The sequence below is a fragment of the Temnothorax longispinosus genome, chromosome 5 (genome assembly GCF_030848805.1).
Source record: "Temnothorax longispinosus isolate EJ_2023e chromosome 5, Tlon_JGU_v1, whole genome shotgun sequence".
Taxonomy (NCBI): Eukaryota; Metazoa; Arthropoda; class Insecta; order Hymenoptera; family Formicidae; genus Temnothorax; species Temnothorax longispinosus.
The window spans coordinates 4,535,031-4,558,190 of record NC_092362.1 but is presented as its reverse complement, the minus strand read 5'-3'; the positions used below and the strand labels follow the sequence as shown (position 1 = coordinate 4,558,190).

The following is a 23,160-nucleotide window of genomic DNA, read 5'->3' as shown; positions in this document are numbered from 1 at the left end:
CATCATTTCAGTGAAACATGTGTTACTTCCTACATGAATACTTATTTCTTTTCGCCGGAATATTCCTCGATTAAATTACTGCGTACCGTACACTGAAAAATGCTACTACGCGTTGAAAGTCGATAAGTTCGTAACTTTTTACCGCACAATATTTATGATGGCAAAAACAATAAAAGACTACGTATACGATAATGGGCAAATGATACTGTTGGCAGGTATTTTTCTTATGATACCTATTAAAATATGTATAAATACGCTGGAAACATATCTTCAGGAAATCACACTGAAATCTTACTATGCGTGCATTTTCTAATTCTTTTGCAGAGAGAAAACGTTATCGGTTATTGAATTCAAACACGCGAAGCGAACCGTCTCTCACATACATACTTCATGATATGTGTACCCATGCCATGTGGAAAAACGCAGAAACATACGTTCTCTTACGGTAACACCCCTTTGCTACACCCTTTCAGCGTGAAATTGAAGCAAATACGTGGATCATTTATTATGTAGCAACTCGCGAAAGAGCTGGTACATTTTATTTTCCATATTATCGACTTGCAATACGTTAACATACGTAGTACAAAGCAGTCATGCGAAGAAAGGTGATGCTAGAGGAAGTAATCTCGCTCGTAAAGTTAAGTTTGTTCTCAGCTTGGTGTTGGCCTCAACCACAAGATGCGACGCTGTTTAAGTTGTTCTGTGTGAAACTGCATCACTGTTTATGCATAATTATAAAGTTGGCCTTAACATTATCGTTGATATACACTATCACAAATCATTTTGACGATCCTGAAATCTTAGTAAACCTTGCTGTTCTAACAAGCGCTCTTATTCACGGCAGTTTTAACTTCTTTTTGCACATGGTTAATCACCATCACATACAGGTAATTAATATTTATCTATAACATTGAAAAATAATGTTTTAAATAATTTAAAAAATAACATTTATAATATTTATAGAAAAATGACATTTTTATACAACATTGGAAAATCAACATACAAATTAATTAAAGACTCATGTTTTATTACTATATATATGTATATTCTCTATGTCAATAATTATTTTTGATAAATATTTATTATAGAATGTTACTTTCGAAATGGTACATTTTAGCGGTTTAATGAAACCACACGAAGAAGTTTTGATTCAACGATACATTGATAAATGTATGGTGTACCATGGTGGATCTATATTTATTTTTTACTTCATTACGTTCGTACAGATCGCATTGCCTTTTCTAACGCAACAGCCATTTCCACTATTAGCAGAATATCCATTTGATGTGTCTTATCAACCGCTATTTACAATAATCTATATACATCAATCTGTGGCCTCAATACTGGTAACAGGACAACTATGTACGAATGTTTTTATGGCTCTATTGCTCTGGTTTGCATCGGCAAAATTTGAAATACTGAGTGAGAAGCTGGGAAAAGCTACAAATATCCGTCAATTGTACAAATGTATTAAAAAACATCAAGAATTACTCGAGTAAATATTGCAACTCTTACTGTATATGAGAATGATCTAGTTAAAAAAAATTATAATTTACATAAATTTTGACGCGTTATGGATTTAGGTATGCAACGGAAGTTGCTCTTGTTGCTCGTCCTTTTGCATTTACATCTATATGTTGTAGCATGACTAGCATAATATCAACTTTTCTCGTGCTCGTTACGGTAAGTGCATGATGTAACACGTATTATACAACTCTAGTATTCGTCTATTTTCTACTAATTTTATGCACAAATATATAAATATCACAATCATCAAATACACATAAAAAAATCAAGGATACGTAAAATCATGGATATTACGTATACAATATACATATATCATCGTATCGTTATATCCTTCATTACTTATAAGAATAAAAATAATATTGATTGCATCAGAAAATTGTAATGTAAGAATGTCAATATGGAAATAATATTGTATGTATATTAATTTATTTAAATAGAAACAACCTATATTAATGATACTTCAGTTTATGGCAATGCCTCTAGCATGTATAACAGAAATATTTATGTATACTTGGGCAGCAGACCATTTGATTTTTATGGTATATTATTTTTATCATTTAAATTTGTTCTATTATAATTAATTTCATTTTTTTATGTTTATTACTTTTTCCAGTCCCAAAACGTTGCACAACCAGCATTCAATATTCTCGAAAACAATCATTTAATAAATTTAACTGAGATATAGAAATGTCTGCAAATTATTATAATGAGAAGTCAAAAGCCAATAAAGATTTCAATACCTTGCTTTCTGCCCACGTTATCTCTCAATTACTTTACATCGGTAAGATCAAGTTTCAAATTGGTTAAAAAAAATTGATTAATGACTATCAATATATTATATTAATTACTTGGCGTCATTACACATTATTCTATATTTATATATCTTTACAAAATTTATCAATATACAGGATGTCCAGTAATTACCGTGTCACCTTTCCTTAGCTTAGCAGATAAATAAAGTTAAACTGAATAGAAAAGTTTTTCATTGTTCTGTGAGTTTCGCAATAATTAATGAGAAAGTAATTAATAAAGATTCGCGAATTATTGTGCGTTCGTGCGATTCGATGAGAATAGGCAGTCCAGCGATGACGGTTGCTTGGCACGTGGCGAGGCATTGTATTGGTAGGAGCGCTCTACAATAAACTACAATGGCTATGTGCGAAGAGTGCGTAATGCTAGACTCCTATAACCATTGTTGATTATAGAGCGCTCCTACCAATGCAACGCCTCGCCGCACACCAAGCAACTACGCTAAGGTGCCTCTTCTCGTCGAATCGCACAAACGCAAACTGATTCGCAATTTTTTATTAATTAATTTCTCATCGATTATTGAAAAACTTATAAAACAGTAAAAAACTTTTCTATTTAGTTCAACCTGTTCTACATGTATGTATAATTACATATCTCATTTTTTATATTATTTTTAAAAACATACGGATAAAATTCAAATTCAGTTAAACCCACTTATTCTTTATCCGTTATTTTTTCTTTTTGCCACCTCTCTTCTAGCGTTCCTCACTATTTCCATTTACGTTACAACTTATCTATGCTTTTTCATTTCGTGTAGTTAGGTAGTCACACAAATATAAAGTGAGCGGAAACTATATAATATAAAAAAGGGCGAATAGTATAAAAACAGAAAATAAAAGGTGTTTGAGTTTGATTGTATATATCTTCTAACAAAGCTATCTTATAAACAATTCTTAATCTTTTACATATACCTGGTATGTTATTTTAATATTGTAATAATAGTAAAACATTGATATATATACATATATATATATATGTAGGTCCAGAAGTATGTTCCGGGACTTTTATTTTTTACATCGGTATATTCCAGGACATTTGGCAGTTTCCAGGACTGTCCTGGAAAAAATTCATGTCCTACGGCACGTTTCGGGACAATTTTTTGAATCTGATTACATATATATGCGTTATATTCCAGGACTGTACATTTCAAAAAACGTAAACAGTCCCGGAACATACCTCTAGACCTACATATATATCTATATATATATAAAATAGAATGTCTGTATGTATGTATGTATGTATGTATGTATGTATGTATGTTCTTTATACACTCTTAAACTATTCGACCGAATTTTTACCAAAAGTATATAAAATAGGGGTAGAATTTTCCGGGGAGTGTTATAGAGTACATCGATTAAGGATATTAAAACACAAATGAAGTCGTTTGAAGAAGAGCTGATAAAGGACAGCTGATAAAGGTCACGAGAGCTGATAAAGGACAGACAGTAATCATGGACAGAAACGATTACATTAATAGCATGACTAATATACTCGACGACGGATCAACGTACAAACAATTAAAGAAGGACCCGATTAAACAATTGACACAAAGTCTTAATCAGTTAGTAAGACACTACCATGTCTCTTGATATCTATACTTATACGATTTGAGAAATTGTTGCTCATTTTTCGCGATAGCTAGTATAGTTTTAATTGTTTCATTCACATTACTGCCAAAACTGAGTGTCACAAAATTACAAATAGAAATAATCAAAATAATAAAAAATAATTGAGAATATATTTAGTGTAAACTACATAGTGATCTTTTTCAAAAATAGAAACAAGAGTTAATAGAAAGAAGGCTGTGTATCAAAATAGGTAAATGCCGCGATAATGTTAAACTTACAGTAATGTATTAGTATTGATTTGAGCGTGAAATTTCAAATGCAATAAAATACCGTTACACCTTTATTTCCGAAGCATTTGCATGAAAAGTCACCCGTGCTATATTTAGGTAGGTGTCCTATCCCCAATGATGCTACTATTCATGACTCACGACACAGCAACTGATCATACAGTAAGAACTCACTACATTTCAATCTGCTTACATTATGAGTTATGTGTTATATACCTGAATTCATGCAGTCTCTTAGCGAAGTTTTCTTTATATTTTCAAACATTTTCTTCCATAATATTATTCCCATAGGGGGTTGCTGTGTTTATTATAGGTTGTTGCACCGTTCCACCTATTTCCGTATTCTAGAACCTTTTTCTATATATAAATTATTAAATCCTTCCTCTCTTCTCAAAATTACAACGTACGAATGTTGCGTGAGCGTGAAATTCATTTCTAAAACTGTTATACATCATTTCAGTGAAACATGTGTTACTTCCTACATGAATACTTATTTCTTTTCGCCGGAATATTCCTCGATTAAATTACTGCGTACCGTACAATGAAAAATGCTACTACGCGTTGAAAGTCGATAAGTTCGAACCCCTTACCGCACAATATTTATGATGGCACACACAATAAAAGACTACGTATACGATAATAGACAAATGATACTGTTAGCAGGTATTTCTCTTATGATACCTATTAAAATATGTATAAATACGCTGGAAACATATCTTCAGGAAATCATACTGAAATCTTACTATGCGGGCATTTTCTAATTCTTTTGCAGAGAGAAAAAAACGTTACCGCTTATTGAATTCAAACACGCAATGCGATCCGTCTCTCACATACATACTTCATGATATGTATACCCATGCCATACGGAAAAACGCAAAAATGTTAGCATGTATTATTCTCTACGTAAATTACTACGTAGTGTACAATGAAAAATGCTACTACGCATTGAAAGTCGATAAGTTCGTAACCCTTTACCGCACAATATTTATGATAGCAAACACAATAAAAGACTACGTATACGATAATGGACAAATGATACTGTTGGCAGGTATTTTTCTTATGATACCTACTAAAATATGTATAAATACGCTGGAAACATATCTTCAGGAAATCACACTGAAATCTTACTATGCGTGCATTTTCTAATTCTTTTGCAGGGAGAAAACGTTACGTTATTGAATTCAAACACGCGAAGCGAACCGTCTCTCACATATATACTTCATGATATGTATACCCATGCCATATAGAAAAACGTAGGAATATACGTTCTCTTACGGTAACACCCCTTTGCTACACCCTTTCAGCGTGAAATTGAAGCAAATACGTGGATCATTTATTATGTAGCAACTCGCGAAAGAGCTGGTACATTTTATTTTCCATATTATCGACTTGCAATACGTTAGCATACGTAGCACAAAGCAGTCATGCGAAGAAAGGTGATGCTAGAGGAAGTGATCTCGGTCGTAAAGTTAAGTTTGTTCCCAATTTGGTGTTGGCCCCTGCCACAAGATGCGACACTGTTTAAGATGCTCTGTATGAAACTATATCACTGCTTGAACATAATTCTAGAGATAGCTTTCGCATCATCGGTAATATACACTATCACAATTCATCTTGACAAACCTGAATTCTTTGTACAACTAATTCCTCTAACAAGCGGTCTTATTCACACCAGTCTTAACTTCATTTTTTACACAGTTAATCACCATCATATACAGGTAATTAACATATATTTGTTTAAAATTTAAAAATCCGCATGCAAATTAATTGAAGATTAATTCAAGATTTAGAATTTTATTACTAGATATATCCTGTATATCAATAACAAATATGTCAAGTAATTATTTGCAGAATGTTACTTTCGAAATGGTACATTTTAGCGGCTTGATGAAACCTCATGAAGAAATTGTAGTTCAACGACACATTGACAAATGTGTAGTGTACCATGGTGGATCTATATTTATTTACTACATGGTTACGTTCTTAACGATTACATTGCCTTTTCTAACGCAACAGTCATTTCCAACATTAACCGAATATCCATTTGATGTGTCTCATGAACCACTAAAAACAATAATTTATATACACCAATCTGCAGCCGGAATAGTAGTAGCAGGACAATTATGTATTAATCCTTTCATGGCTCTACTGCTCTGGTTTGCAACGGCAAGATTTGAGATATTAACTGAAGAACTGGGAAAAATTACAAATGCCTATCAGTTGTTCAAGTGCATTAAAGAACATCAGGAATTACTCAAGTACGTATCACAATCCTTGTCTTGTACAAAAATAATCTAGTTTAGGGAACTCAATTTCTACGGGTCGCAGGCCGGATTCGACCCCCGTGAAGTTTTATCCGGCCCGCCAAAGAATGTCGGCATTATACATATACATATATATGTATATGAATATACATATGCGTATATGTAGTTTGTAATATACATATGTACAGGCGTCAGAAATGCCTTTATACCTATATTCACTGTCAGTACTGAAAATCTATAGTGTACGTAACGTTCACTGGGGGGTGGGGGGCAATAAATATAGATAAAAAAGGGATTTCTGACACCGTGTGTACAGTTGTGTCTTTGGTTCTATAGTTTGGTCATCGTTGCGTCTGAATTTTATATTATAAAAGACTTTTGAAATAAAGATATTTTGTTTTTATATAATTTTCAAAGATAAACCTTATCTGGTTCTCGATCCTTACAAAGACTTCAATGTGTGTCTTATTAACAAAAAAGATCGGAGATCCCTATATAATTTAATTTTAACAATTTAAGTAGTTTTGATGCATTTATTCAGATACGCTGAAGAAGTTGTAATTGCTGCTCGTCCTTTCGCATTAACCACTGTATATTGTAGCACGGTTAGCTTAATATGTGTCTTTCTTGAGTTTATCACAGTAAGTATATGTAACATATATTATAAAAATCTACACTGAGAAAAAAATATTTAGATAAAAATAATATTTATTTAGATTGTTGCCAAGAGCTTATTTACTTAATATAATACACATATTTATCTAGTATTAAATATTTGTACTTAATTTAAATAAAAACATTTAATTGTAAATAAATATGTGTATTATATTAAGTAAATCTCCGATATTATGTATACGCAGTACATAATTATCATATCCTTGTATTTTTTATTTATTTATTATATATAAATGATTTTGATTAAATCCAAGAGTTTTAGTATCAAAGCGCAAAAAATAAATACATATCATGTATATTAAATTTCTTTTAAATAGAATCAACCTATAGCTATAATACTCCAAGGTCTCGCAATGGTTGCAGCAGGTTTATCGGAAGTCTTTATGTATTGTTGGCCAGCAGAATATTTGATACATATGGTAAATTACTCATCATTTAAATTTATTATATTACAGTTAATTTTATTTTAGAAAATATATATTACTTTTTCCCAGAACAACAATGTCGCAGAAGCAGCGTTCAATATGCTTGAAAACAATCATTTCATTGAACTATGGAAGTGTCTGCAAATTATTATAATGCGGAGTCAAAAACCAATAAAGATTGCCATTCCTTGTCTTATGCCCGCACTATCTCTTAATTACTTTACAGCGGTGAGATCAAGTTTCAAATTGATTGAAAAAATTGATTAAAGATTGCTGACATATTATTCATATTAATTATTTGGCATTATCACACACAATTCCACATTTTTACAAGTTTTCTATTAATCATATCTTTTTTTATTATTATTTATTATTTAAACTATAAAATAGTAAACAAGATCTTTGTACATTAGAGACATATGAATAAATAGGCGAATGAACCTACTTACTCTTCATTTCCCTTTCTTTGCCATTTGTCTACCTCTAGAGATCCTCTATAGAGAGAGACTGTCCAAAAATGAACTATTTCTGTCTCCATTTGCATGCAAACAGGAAATAAGATTGCAGATATCTTTCTCTCTACACTTCCATATTAATACTTCCGTCTTTCTTATTATCGGTTTGAATGCAAATGGAGACAGAAACAGTTCATCTTTGGCCAGTCTCTCCCTAGAGGGCCTCTAGTCTATCTCTATTTCCATTTGTGCATGCGTGTCCATCTATCTAACCAGGAAACCTCGCGAATCTGAAAATTCTGATTTTCGTGAAACTTTACACACATGTAGCAGAAATTAATAGATGAATTTAAGAATTTTCATTTGCGGTTCAAAAACGATTCTAAGGGGTGGAACCACCCCACATATGAGAATATATTAATGCAGACCGATTTGTTGTTTCCTCGATATATCTCGAACATTTTTCGAGATATACGTATATTTATAATAAGGGAAATTCCTAAATATTCTCACCCTAAAGTTTTTTTTAAATAAATTTTTATTAAAAACTATATAATCATCAGCTTTGTTTATTTTAAACAGTCTTATAACTGTTAAATAACACAAAAACATTAAATTTTTTTACAAAGAAACAAAAAACCAAACAAAAACGTATTTTTTTCTCAAATATCGAATAAAGTTCAAAATTTGAGAACAGGTATTGTAATATGGACCACCTGATTTTAATATAGACCAGAGTCCAATTAACAAACAGTAATCTTAACTATAACAGTTTTTAATGTGAACTAATACTGAAATCATATTATGTAACCTTATTGCAGTCATATAAAACAATGCTAACATGAAATAATAATATTTGTTTGTATTGAAAGTTATAATAGCGAATTCAATTGGACGCACCAGTCAGTGCGCACTCAGTGCACATTAAGCCGTCGTACACAAATCAAATATATATATATATATTATAATATATATATATATAAATGTAAATATAAACGGATTAAGTCAAGAAATCCTTAATATTCTTTATTGTACTATTTGGTAAAATATGTATTGGACATTTCATCAGTCAAAATATTTGCATTTTACTTTAATTATCAAAGATTAAATTAGTGTACAATGTGCACTAAATGCGCACTGGTGCGTCCAACCGAATTCGCTATAAATTTACATCGAGTGTGAACAAAATCACAAAATGTTCGCGCACTGACACGTGCGCGTGAGCAACTTTGCTGCTACCGACTGACGGGATGGCGGCGCGGCGCGGCGGTACGAAATATTATCTGCAGTTAGTTTCACTTTGTTAGCTACAGTATGTTTTCAAAAGAAACGGTAGTCTATATTATCCGACCGGTTCATATATTTGGAGAATTTCCCCTATAACATAATATATATTAAAGATTATAATAATTAAGTAATAGATTTAATATAAATATTTTTTAATAAAATTCTAAGAACATCTTATTATCATTTCGTAATAAATATTATTTTTTAAATTAACACGTTATCTTTTCATCGCTATAAAAAAGTCAGAATACTGTGGTTATTTATTAATTTGGCTTACTAATTATTTTGTTCATTATTATTAATCCACCTAATTATTTCCTGTATACCTAATAATTCACCTAATTATTTATTGAAGATTATATTAACAGATGGTTAATGTAATAAATATATGTATTTTATATTATTATTACTTTAAAATGCGTAAAGAATAATTGCAAATACATTTTTATTTATTATAAAAAAAAACTTACTTTATTGTATGTTACAGTATCTTTCGACTATCCTCTCCTATTTCACAACACTTCGAGTAATGATGGACGATGATAAAAATTAACAGTAAACTTAGGATGTTAAAATAGTTAATTTATTGATTAGTTATTAAAATATTATATAACGGTTGTTCCAGCAAACTATTGGTTTGATTTGAAAATAATATAAATTTAGTTAGAATTATTTTGTCGCAGTATTATATTTATTAATTCCCATTAGGTGTGCTAATTTTTCATAAGACTCATGCAGTATTTAATATTTACTAATCACAACACTAATCAATAAAATATAGCGATCGCGGAACATTGGCTGCATTCCGATATTTACTGTCTCAATACTGAAAATTTATATTTTTCTATAATTTACGTCACGTATGCTATAGATTTTCAGTACTGACAGTAAATATCGGAATGCAGCCTTTGTCGTATAATATGATGTTATCCATGTTAATCGTGCACGCAATTTGCATTTTAAATTAATATAACACATTAATTCTAGTAATATTATTGATATTATCGATATTCAATATTATTCCCTTAGGAGGTGCTGTGTTTATTATAGGTTGTTGCACCGTTCCACCTATTTCCGTATTGTAGAACCTTTTTCTATATATAAATTATTAAATCCTTCCTTTCTTCTCAAAATTACAACGTACGAATGTTGCGTGAGCGTGAAATTCATTTCTAAAACTGTTATACATCATTTCAGTGAAACATGTGTTACTTCCTACATGAATACTTATTTCTTTTCGCCGGAATATTCCTCGATTAAATTACTGCGTACCGTACACTGAAAAATGCTACTACGCGTTGAAAGTCGATAAGTTCGTAACTTTTTACCGCACAATATTTATGATGGCAAAAACAATAAAAGACTACGTATACGATAATGGGCAAATGATACTGTTGGCAGGTATTTTTCTTATGATACCTATTAAAATATGTATAAATACGCTGGAAACATATCTTCAGGAAATCACACTGAAATCTTACTATGCGTGCATTTTCTAATTCTTTTGCAGAGAGAAAACGTTATCGGTTATTGAATTCAAACACGCGAAGCGAACCGTCTCTCACATACATACTTCATGATATGTGTACCCATGCCATGTGGAAAAACGCAGAAACATACGTTCTCTTACGGTAACACCCCTTTGCTACACCCTTTCAGCGTGAAATTGAAGCAAATACGTGGATCATTTATTATGTAGCAACTCGCGAAAGAGCTGGTACATTTTATTTTCCATATTATCGACTTGCAATACGTTAACATACGTAGTACAAAGCAGTCATGCGAAGAAAGGTGATGCTAGAGGAAGTAATCTCGCTCGTAAAGTTAAGTTTGTTCTCAGCTTGGTGTTGGCCTCAACCACAAGATGCGACGCAGTTTAAGTTGTTCTGTGTGAAACTGCACCTCTGTTTGAGCATAATTATACAGATAGGCCTAGTGGCACCGTTGATATACACTATCACAAATCATCTTGACAAACCTGATATCCTAGTACAACTAATTGTTATGACAAGCAGCTCTATTCACGGGAGTTTTAATTTCTTTTTCTATATGGTTAATCACCATCATATACAGGTGATTAACATTTATTTGTTCAAAATTTAAAAATCCGCGTGCAAATTACATCAAGATTAATTTAAAACTTTTATAATTTTATTGCCATACCCTCTATATCAGTAACAATTATTTTTAAGTAATTATTTGTAGAATGTTACTTTTGAAATGGTACATTTTAGCGGCTTGATGAAACCGTATGAAGAAATTGTGATTCAACATGTCGTTGACAAATGTATCGTGTTCCATGGTGGATCTTTGTTTACTTACTGCTTCATTTTGTTCATCACGCTTGCATTGCCTTTTCTAACGCAACAGTCATTTCCAACATTAGCCGAATATCCATTTGATGTGTTTCATGAACCACTAAAAACAATAATAATGTATATACAACAATCTGCAGCCGAAACACTAGTAACAGGACAATTATGTACGAATGTTTTTATGGCTCTACTGCTCTGGTTTGCAACGGCAAGATTTGAGATATTAACTGAAGAACTGGAGAAAGTTACAAATGCCTATCAGTTGTTCAAATGTATTAAAAAACATCAAGAATTACTCAAGTACGTATCACAATCCTTGTCTTATACGGGAATAATCTAATTTAGGGAATCACAGCCTCTACGCGGCTCGCAGGCCGGATTCGACCTCCGTGAAGTTTTATTATCCGGCCCACCAAAGAAATTCGGCATTATTCATGTGCATATACATATATGTACGTACATATGCCATATATGTACACATGGCATCAGAAATACCTTTATACCTATATTCACTGCCAGTACTAAAAATCTATAGTGTACGTAACGTAAACTGTAGCTTTTCAGTACTGGCAGTAAATATGGGCGTAAAGGCATTTCTGATGCCGTGTGTACAGCTGCACCTTTGGTTCTATGCTTTGATCATCGTTGCGTCGGACTTTTATATTATAAATAATTTTGAAATAAAGATATTTTGTTTTTATATAATTTTCAAAGATAAACCTTTATCTGGCTTTCGATCATTACAAAGACTTCAATTTGTGTCTTATTAACAAAAAAGCTTGGGCGCCAAATAATTTAATTTTAAAAAATTTAAATAGGTTTGATGCGCATTTATTCAGATACACTGAAGAAGTTGCAATTGCTGCTCGTCCTTTCGTATTAACAACTGTATGTTGTAGCACGGTTAGCATGATACTTCTTTCTTTTGTTTATCACAGTAAGTATACGTAACATATATTATAAAAATCTAGTATTAATAATTTTCCCTCAGAATTTATAGATAAGTCCACATCGATCAGGGTCTGACACTTGATTTCTCGGATTTAGTCCGCGATTTTTTATGTTATTGTTCCAACTCTAAAATGCACTCCAATTTTTTGAGATACATATTTTTTTTTAAATAAATTTGATTTACTTAGAATTTTTAAAACAAACGTATTGTTGGCCACAATTTAAAAATCTGAAAAGACTCAAAAATCGTATGTCAGATATCAAAATTTTTAAGCCTTGACCCAGAGTGGGCTGGCGTTCACTTCTATTTTTTTCAAGCTTTTTTCGAAAAAAAAATTCAAAAAAATTAGAAGCAGACGTTAGTCCACTGTAGGCTGTTGCTTGAACATTATTTTATATGTAGCATAGGATTTTTGTGCATTTTTTCAAATTTTCCCGAAGCAATTTTTCAAAAAAAAAAAAAAAACGCGTCGATTTAATCTGGAATGCCCTATATGCAGTACATAATTATCATATTATTATATTCTTCATTTACTTATTATATATAAATAATTTTGATTAAATCCAAGAATTTTAGTATCAAAGCGCAAGAAATAAATACATATCATGTATATATTAAATTTCTTTTAAATAGAATCAGCCTATAGCTATAATACTCCAAGGTCTCGGAATGGCTATAACAGCTTTATCGGAAGTCTTTATGTATTGTTGGCCAGCAGAATATTTGACGCATATGGTGAATTACTTATCATTTAAATTTGTTATATTACAGTTAATTTTATTTTATAGAAAATATATATTACTTTTTCCCAGAGCAAAAACATCGCAGAAACAGCTTTATATATGCTGGAAAACAATCATTTTATTGAACTATGGAAGTGTCTGCAAATTATTATAATGCGGAGTCAAAAACCAATAAAGATTGCGATTCCTTGTCTCATGCCCGCACTATCTCTTAATTACTTTTCAGCGGTGAGACCAAATTGTTTGAAAAATATGATTAAAAATTACTATAAACATATCATTAATATTAATTATTTGGCATTATCACACACAATTCCACATTTTTACAAGTTTTCTATTCATCATATCATTTTTTTATTATTATTTATTATTAAAACTGTAAAATAATAAAAAAAAAGTCTTTAATTGTACATTAGAAACATATGGATAAATTTGCGATTGAATCTACTTATTCTTCATTTCTCTTTCTTTGCTGTTTGTCTACCTCTATTTCTATTTATATGCATGTGTGACCATCTAACCAACAAGAGAACCTCGCGAATCCAAAAATTCTGATTTTCATGAAACTGTACACACATGTAGCAGAGGTAAATGGATGAATTTAAAAATTTTCAGTGCTCAAAAACGATTCTACGAAAATGATATCATATGTTTTACGATTCTGCGATGGATACTTTACTCCGGTCGCAATAAGTTTGATATGTGTATATTTATCGCCAGTGATATGCATAAAATGTGCTATGTGATAATGTGATACGTAAAGCATAAAGCGATATATGTGATGCATTCCCGATAGGTAACCATATGTCCCTCCATTTATCTATCAGTAAAAAAAATTACCTTTTAAAAAAGATAAAAAAAGGCGTCAAGTATACACGTAAAAAAGTATTCACATAAAAAAAATGTTACTTTAATATGTCAAAAAACTTGTTAAAAAATGTTAAATATTTAATGTAAAATTATATACTACATTAACTACATAACAAAAATAATAAAATAAAAGATCGGCGCAATGTCAACTCGATGTTGGTTTTGGAAATTCAAATGTTCCTATTTATTTTATAAAATTTAGCCTGATATTTCAAACTTTGCGGAAGTTAGAACTTACGTGGTCTGTTTAAAAAGTAATAAGACTAAATTTTTTCCTTAACAACTAGTAACACTGTAAAAACGAGACTGCACTATATCGAGAGCTACATTCATACTCTACGTTCAGTTAAAATTTTTATTTCATAACATTAATACATGTGATTCTATAACCATTTATATAACTGTATGTTTGGGTGATGCATCACGAAAATGGAACACAAGAAAATCGAGCAGCGTTATGCGACACAAATTGTGTTAAATTTGACACAACAAATTCTATGTCAAATTTCAGGATAACATGACAGAAACATTTAAAAAGTTGACAGTAAGAATGATTGGTGATCAATTAAATTAAATTTAAATCACCAAATTGTTTATGTCATTGGTGATCCAGAACGGATTTATCTTCATAAATTCACCGCCATCTAAAAATGCCTTGTGCCCGGGATAGAACTTGATCTCTGTAAGTCTGTTTCAACTTCTTAAATGTTCCCATCGCATTGTTCTGGAGTTTTTGTCACAGAATTCGGTCGCATAACGTTGCTCGATTTCCTTATATTCCATTTTCGTGACGCGTCACCCAAACATACAGTTATACAAATAATTGTAGAATCACATGTATTAATATCATCTGGTGCGTTCGGGAAGACGCTATTAGTGCTATTTGCTTATTCTATCCTTGTTTTACACCTGATGAGCGATAAAAATAAAATGATGCAATAGCGCTAATAGCGCGCTTCCCGAACGCAACCATCAAATTGAAATTTTAATTGAAGGTAGAGTATGAATGTAGCTCTCGATCTACTGCAGTCTCGTTTTTAGTGTTACTAGTTGTTGAGGAAAAAATTCAGCCTTATTACTTTTAAACACTATTAAACAGACATGTATATAGACATGTATATAGACATTTTGTGATCAAAGGTCCATGTTCGAAGTCCATATATATATAGTCATATACCATTTAGCCTTCAAGGGTTAGAATCTAAAACACTGTTAGAATTTTTATAAAAAGTGTTGTACTACCTACTTTACTTGTGTGCCAAAATACAGCGCTGTAGCTCAAGCAGTTCTTGAGTTATAGACGTATGAAATTTCGTTGCGCTACTATTCACGACACAGCAATCCAAAATGTTTCATTTGGACGACCCTTATAGTAAGAACACATTTCATTTCAATCTGCTTACGTTATGAGTTTTGTGTTACGTACTTGATTTCGTCTCTTAGTGAAGTTTCATTTATTTTCAAATATTTCCTCTTATGATATTATCACCATAGGGGATTGCTGTCTTTATTATAGTATATTTCACCGTATATTTCACCTATTTCCATATTATAAAACACTTTCCTATTCTTAAGTCCTTTCTTTTCTTTAAATTACAACATACATTGCGTGAGCGAGAAATTTATCTCTAAAACTGTTGCATATTATTTTAGTGAAACATGTGTTACTTCTTACATGAGTACTTATTTCTTTTCGCCGGTAATATTCTTCGGTGAAATTATACTACGTAGCGTATAATAAAAAAATGCTAATACGCGTCGAAAATCGATAAGTTCGAACCCTTTACTGCATAATATTTATAATGGCGATAAAAGACTACGTATAGTATAATAGACAAATGATAATGTTAGCAGGTACTTTTCTTATGATACCTACTAAAATATGTATAAATACCCTAGAAACATATCTTCGAAAAATCATACTAAAAACTTAAATTTCCATATTATATAGAACACTTTCCTATTCTTAAGTCCTTTCTTTTCTTTAAATTACAACATATACATTGCGTGAGCGAGAAATTTATCTCTAAAACTGTTGGATATCCTTTTAATGAAACATGTGTTACTTAAGATATTTATTTCTTCCGGTATATTATTCGGTGATAAATTACTACGACAAAAATAATCGCTAAATCATAATCTTATCATATTCAAACAATAAGATACGTATACTATAATAGACAAATGATAATGTTAGCAGGTAATTTTCTTATAATACCTACTAAAATATCCATAAATACTCTGGAAACATATCTTCAGAAAATCATACTGAAATCTTACTATGCATGCATTTTCTAACTTTTTCGTAGACAGAGAACGTTACCACTTATTGAATTTGAACACGCAAAGCGATCCGTCTCTCACATACATGCTTCATGATATGTATACCCCATGCCATATGCAAAAACGCAGAAATATATTACTTTACAGTAATGCCCCTTTATTACACCTTTTCATCATAAAATTGAAGCAAATTCGTGGATCATTTATTATGTATAGCGACAGAACTCGCGAAAGAACTGCTACACTTCATTTTCCATATTATCGACTTGCAATACGCCAACATACGTAGCACATTGCAGTCATGGGAAGAAAGGTGACGCTAAAGGAAGTGATCGCCGTCGTAAAATTAAGTTTGTTCCCAACTTGGTGTTGGCCTCAACCACAAGATGCGACACAATTTAAGATGCTCTGTGTGAAATTGTATCACTGTTTGTGCATAATTATGGATATGTCCGTAGCAGTACCGTTGATGTACACTATCACACTCTATCTTGACGAACCTGACATCTTAGTGAATGTAGTTATGATGACAAGCAGCTGTATTCACGGCAGTTTTAACTTTCTTTTCCATATGATTAATCACCATCACATACGGGTAATTAATGTTTATTTGTTTAATATTAAAAAATCCGCATGTAAATTAATTCAAAATTAATTTAAGACTTCGAATTTTATTACTAAATATATTCTGTATATCAATAACAAATATGTCAAGTAATTATTTGCAGAATGTTACTTATGAAATGGTACATTTTAGCGACTTGATGAAACCACATGAAGAAATTATAGTTCAACGACACATTGACAAATGTGTGATGTACCATGGTGTATCTATATTTATGTACTACAGCATTACGTTCTTAGCTATCGCAGTGCCCTTTTTAACGCAACAACAGTCATTTCCATTGTCAGCCGAATATCCATTTAATACGTCTTATCAACCGCTATTTACAATAATTTATATACAACAATCTGCGGCCGGAATACTGATATCAGCACAACTATGTACGAATGTTCTTATGGCTCTACTGCTCTGGTTTGCAACGGCAAGATTTGAGATACTCATTGAAGACCTGGGGAAAGTTACAAATGCCTGTCAGTTGTTCGAATGTATTAAAAGACATCAAGAATTACTCAAGTACGTATCACAATCCTTGTCTTATACGAAAGTAATCTAGTTTAGGGGACTCCAACCTTTATGGCCCGCAGGCCGGATTCGACCCTTGTAAGTTTTATCCGGCCCGCCAAAGAATTTCGACGTTATACAGAGTATACTTTACCAATTAATAAAATTATTATCCGCCATAGGAGTTGTTCTGAATAGGTATGCTTTTTTCTTGTACAATAAATAACATACAGATACTTCTTTATCAATACGCTACATGAACGTTACATATGTTACGTGTATTTACTGTAACTTTCTTGACAAAAATTTGTAAAATTCTTGGCAAACAAAATTAATCTTAATGAGTTTTGTTAAATTAAATCATATTCTTACAATTATCGTTACATATTATGTCATATATAATTTAGCATAGAACTTTACCTCAATTCAAAAGTTAAAAAAGAACAAAGAGTGCAAATAGAAATTTCTTCGTAGAATACGACGAGCAAAACTAATCCTCTGCATATCAGTTTTTTGAAACAACTAGACACTACAGACGCGCGCGCTATTTAGCTTTAACATTATGCTATTACTATTACACTATTAACTCCTTGATACACACAACTGTCAAAATATACAATGACAGCTGCAAATAAAGCGCAGCAAAAGAACCAATCGGCATCGCGGAAAAGCGACAACAATAAACTTCACATCTCCTTTTTAGAAGAGGAAGCAAAAAGAGGCACAATTTTCATATTATGGGGGTAATGTTGCGTTTCTTTAACAGAAATTTACTATGTCTTTAACTAATTGCTTCGTTCCATCTATTTCTATAATGCAGAATTTTAAATCTTTCGTTTTCTCGAAATTACGACATACAAAGGTTGCGTGAACGTGAAATTTATATGTATTCCTAAAATTGTGGTATATTATAATATTTCAGTGAATCATATATTACTTTCTACATACTTACTTCCTATCGTGGGAAGGATATGCATCGATAAAATTATTATATGTAACGCACAAAGAGAGAGAGGGAGAGAGAGAGAGAGAGAGAGAGAGAGAGAGAGAGAGAGAGAGAGAGAGAGAGTCCTACTGCAAGAGTTAAAATTCCCTGGAAAAAAACTTTTTATATAATTATCTGTAAAATATGTCCATATATGTTTTGTTTCCCTTGTATAATCTCTATTTATATGTATAGGAAAAGTAATAAAAAGAATAATAGAAAATAATTAGGCTTTCTATGCTACTCGTGCTACAAAAATTTTTGTAGGAAATATTGAAATTGTTAATATAACCCGAGCACGCTAAGTGTTTTTTGCGTAAATCTTAATAATTTTACTTTTTTTCTAAATTTTTCTAAAAAGATATTTTGTTGTTATATAATTTCCAAAAATAAAACTTATTTAGTCATTACAAAAGTGTTAATGTGCTCTCTTGACAAAATAGATTGGGGAACCGCAAATTAATTTAAAAAAATTTAAGTGGTGTTGATGCACTTATTCAGGTACGCTGAAGAAGTTGCAATTTCTGCTCGTCCGTTCGCATTATCAACTCTGTATTGTAGCACGCTTTGCTTAATATGTATCTTTCTTGACCTTATCACAGTAAGTATATGTAACACATATCTATTATAAAAATCTAATATTTATATATTTTCTTCTGAATTTATGGATATATATGTATATAAATATATCATGATTATCAAACATACTTAAAAAAAAAAAACAAGAATAGCCTCGAGATTATGTACGAGGGTGGTTTGATAAGTTTGATGTATGAGATAGCGTTATAACCCATTTGGAAAGTTCTACTCTTCAAACTTATCAAACAATCCTCGTATATCATCGAGGGTTGTTTGATAAATTTAGTAAAAAAGCAAGTATATTAAACATTTTTTTGAAAAAAAAAAAATCGTTCTTTTTTTGTGGCAACTACTAAACCGCTTGCTTCAAACGACTACCAAACGTGAACAACGCGTCTGCACTTCTGGCTGAAATTTAGCCTGGGGGAGTTTGAAGAGTGGAATTTGCGGTCTGGAACTTTCCAGGCATCACATCACCAAATGGATTGTAACGCACGCCATCTCATACAAATTTACCAAACTTATCAAATCACCATCGTACATGCAGTACATAATTATCATATACAATATATCATTATATTCTTCATTTACTTATTTTGATTAAAGTCAAGAATTTTAGTATCAAAGCGTAAGTTATAAAAATATCATGTATATTAAATTTTTGTAAAATAGGATCAACCTATAGCTAAAATGCTCCACTTTTTCACATTGTCTCTAGCAGCTTTATCGGAAGTATATATGTATAGTTGGCCAGCAGAATACTTGATGCATACGGTATATTACTTATCATTTAGAGGACCCTACACAGGTTTTATAGGTGTAAAAGTAGTTCCGGTCAAATTGGCTAAAATTGATATATGTTGTAGCTTAGGTAAATCAAAAGTCCCCACGGGCAAAGTCCAAAAATCAAAACTATAGAAAATACGAAGGCTTAAAGTGAGTGCCATTGGAGTTTCAGAAATACTTGTTTTTGAATACATATAGTAATAAGTTAATATATAAATGTTTGAAAATATATATAATGTGTGCATGTGTGTGTGCGTATATGCGTATGTGTGCGTGCGTGCGTGCGTGCGTGCGTGCGTGTGTGTGCGCGCATGCGCGCGCGTGTAAAAAAATAGTATGTGTATTTAGATTAATAGCATAATAAAGAAGTCGAGATCTGTAACGTAGAGCAGGAAGTTGTTCATCTCTCTATGCTGCCACTTTTACATCTATAAAATGTGCGAGGTCCTTTGTTATACTGCAATTAATTTTATTTAAAAAAGAATTTATTACTTTTATTACTTTTTTTCAGAGCAAATGCGTTGCAGAAGCAGCGTTCCATATGCTCGAAAATAATCATTTCATTGAACTACGGAAATGTCTGCAAATTGTTATAATGCGAAGCCAAAAACCAATAGAGGTTACAATTCCTTGTCTTATGCCACCACTATCTCTCAATTCCTTTACAACGGTAAGAACAAGTTTCAAATTGATTAAAAAGTTGATTAAAGATTGTTAACATATCGTTTATAATAGTTACTTGGCATCATTACACACAATTCTACATTTTTACAAGTTTTCTATTAACATATTATTTTTTATCATTATTTATAATTTAAACTATAAAATAGTAAAAGGGTCTTTAAACATTAGAAACATGAATAAATTTGCAAGTAAACCTATTTACTATTTATTTCCTTTTTTTGCCGTTTGTTTATTTTTATGCATTCTATTATATATTTTTATTTGCGTGTGTGTGTCCATCTAACTAACTATATAAGTCATTCATTCTTTTTATTCTACGTATGGTTCGTATAATCACACAGATATAAATGGCAAGAACATAAAACAAAAAATTGTAAAAAAAAAGAAAGGTCAAAGGTTAAAAAATATTTAGATTTGATTATACAATTCCTAATAATAGTATCTTTTAAATAATTTGTACATATTAATATAATATAATGTATGTTATATATAAAGATTATAACAATTAAGTGGTAGGTTTAATATACATTTTTTTACATAATTTCAAGACCGTCTTATCATTCCGTAATTAAAGTATTATTTTTTTAATTAAAAAACTATTTTGACATTGCTATAAAAAGTCAGAATACTGTATTATTATTAATCTTTCTTACTAATTTATTCCTTTGTTAGTTTATTATTCATAATTAATTCACTTAATTATTTATTAAAGAATTATTAACAAATGTAATAAATGTATGTATTTTTACCTTAAAATGCGTAAAGAATAATCGTACACACATTATTTTTATGTATATTATTATCAAAAACTTATTTTACAGTTATTGTTTGTTACAGTATCTTTCGACTATACTCTCCTATTTCACAACACTACGAGTAATGATGGACGATGATAAAAATTAACAGTAAACTTAGTACGTTAAAATAGTATCTTCCGACTATAATCTCCTATTTCACAACACTACGAGTAATGACGGACGATAATAAAAATTAACAATAAACTTAGTACGTTAAAATAGTTGATGTATTGATTAGTTAGTAAAATAGTATATAACAATTTTTCCAACAATTGTCACAGTAATATATTTATTAATTTCCATTATATGTGCTAATTTTTCATAAGACTTATAAAATATTTAATATTCACTAATTATAACATTAATCAATAAAATATAGCGATCAAATGATTTTGTCGTGTAATATGCTGCTCTCCATGTTCACGCGATATGCGCATTTTAAATTAATACAACACATTAATTCCAATAATATTATCCATATTAATCGATAATATTAATATCATTGTCGTATCCCTCTGGCCACGAAAATGATATATGTTTTACGATTCTGCGATGGATACTTTATTCCGGTCGCACTAAGTTTGATATGTGTATATTTATCGCCAGTCCAGTGATTTGCATAAAATGTGCTATGTGATAATGTGATACGTAAAGCATAAAGCGATATATGTAATGCATTTCCGATAGATAACCATATGTCTCTCCATTTATCTGTCAGTAAAAAAAATTACCTTTTAAAAAAAGTAAAAAAAGGTGTCAAGTGTACACATAAAAAAGTATTCACATAAAAAAAAAGTTACTTTAATCTGTCAAAAAACTTGTTAAAAAATGTTAAATGTTTAATTAATGTAAAATTATATACTTTAAAAATTTAACAAAAATAATAAAATAAAAGATCGGCGCAATGTCAACTCGATGTTCATGGTTTTGGAAATTCAAATGTTTCTATTCATTTTGAAAAATTTAGCTCGATATTTCAAACTTTGCGGAAGTTAAAACTTACGTGGTCTGTTTAAAAAGTAACAAGACTGAATTTTTTTCTTAACAACTAGTAACACTGTAAAAACGAGACTGTGTCATACAGTAGATCGAGAGCTACATTCATACTCTACCTTCAGTTAAAATTTCAATTTGATAACATTAATACATGTGATTCTACAATCATTTGTATAACTGTATGTTTTGGCGACGCGTCACGAAAATGGAACATGTATTTTTTCTAATAACAAATAATTGCAGAATCACATGTATTAATGTTATCAAATTGAAATTTTAATTGAACGTAGAGTATGAATGTAGCTCTCGATTTACTGCAGTCTCGTTTTTAGTGTTACTAGCTGTTGAGAAAAAAATTCAGTCTCATTACTTTTTAAACAGACTATGTATATAGACATTTTGTGATGAAAGGTCCATGTTCGAAGTCCGTATATATAGCCATATACCATTTAGCCTTTAAAAGTTAAAATCTAAACCACTGTTTGAATTTTTATAAAAAATCTAAAATGAGAAAAACTATTATATGAGCATTAATAGATGTTACGGAAAATTCATATCTAATTTTTATATGTATTATTGTAACACATATATATTCCAACTATTCACTGTGCTCCGATCACAGCCGGACTTAATACACAGTTATCATTAGAACGTTATAAAAACCCTTCACTCCCCCCACAATTAATACATATAAAAATTAGATATGAATTTTCCGTAACATCTATTAATGCTCGTATAATGGTCTC

At 30.9% G+C, this 23,160-nt stretch overlaps 2 protein-coding genes across 7 annotated transcripts; both read left to right on the top strand.

The window, feature by feature from the left end:
• The first annotated feature begins 725 nt into the window (after positions 1 to 725).
• Positions 726 to 13,415, top strand: LOC139813235 (odorant receptor 4-like). Of its 5 annotated transcripts, none has more exons than XM_071778610.1 (11): positions 4,241 to 5,240; positions 5,350 to 5,910; positions 6,044 to 6,450; positions 6,998 to 7,097; positions 7,449 to 7,550; positions 7,626 to 7,784; positions 9,786 to 10,699; positions 10,809 to 11,913; positions 12,453 to 12,550; positions 13,199 to 13,300; positions 13,378 to 13,415. In XM_071778610.1, the coding sequence occupies exons 2-7, from the start codon at positions 5,617 to 5,619 to the stop codon at positions 9,849 to 9,851; spliced, it is 1,128 nt and encodes a 375-aa protein (XP_071634711.1). In that variant the 5' UTR covers positions 4,241 to 5,240; positions 5,350 to 5,616; the 3' UTR covers positions 9,852 to 10,699; positions 10,809 to 11,913; positions 12,453 to 12,550; positions 13,199 to 13,300; positions 13,378 to 13,415. The 5 variants fall into 5 exon arrangements, with proteins under 5 accessions (XP_071634713.1, XP_071634711.1, XP_071634710.1 ...); XM_071778609.1 differs by having other exon boundaries at positions 12,432 to 12,550; XM_071778613.1 differs by having other exon boundaries at positions 4,242 to 5,240; positions 6,979 to 7,097; positions 12,432 to 12,550.
• Positions 13,416 to 16,484: 3,069 nt separating this feature from the next.
• On the top strand, positions 16,485 to 21,808 carry LOC139813232 (odorant receptor 43a-like). Of its 2 annotated transcripts, none has more exons than XM_071778605.1 (6): positions 16,485 to 17,056; positions 17,190 to 17,599; positions 19,074 to 19,173; positions 19,824 to 19,925; positions 20,449 to 20,607; positions 21,443 to 21,808. In XM_071778605.1, the coding sequence occupies exons 1-6, from the start codon at positions 16,763 to 16,765 to the stop codon at positions 21,512 to 21,514; spliced, it is 1,137 nt and encodes a 378-aa protein (XP_071634706.1). In that variant the 5' UTR covers positions 16,485 to 16,762; the 3' UTR covers positions 21,515 to 21,808. The 2 variants fall into 2 exon arrangements, with proteins under 2 accessions (XP_071634706.1, XP_071634707.1); XM_071778606.1 differs by having other exon boundaries at positions 16,499 to 17,056; positions 21,459 to 21,808.
• Positions 21,809 to 23,160: the final 1,352 nt, after the last annotated feature.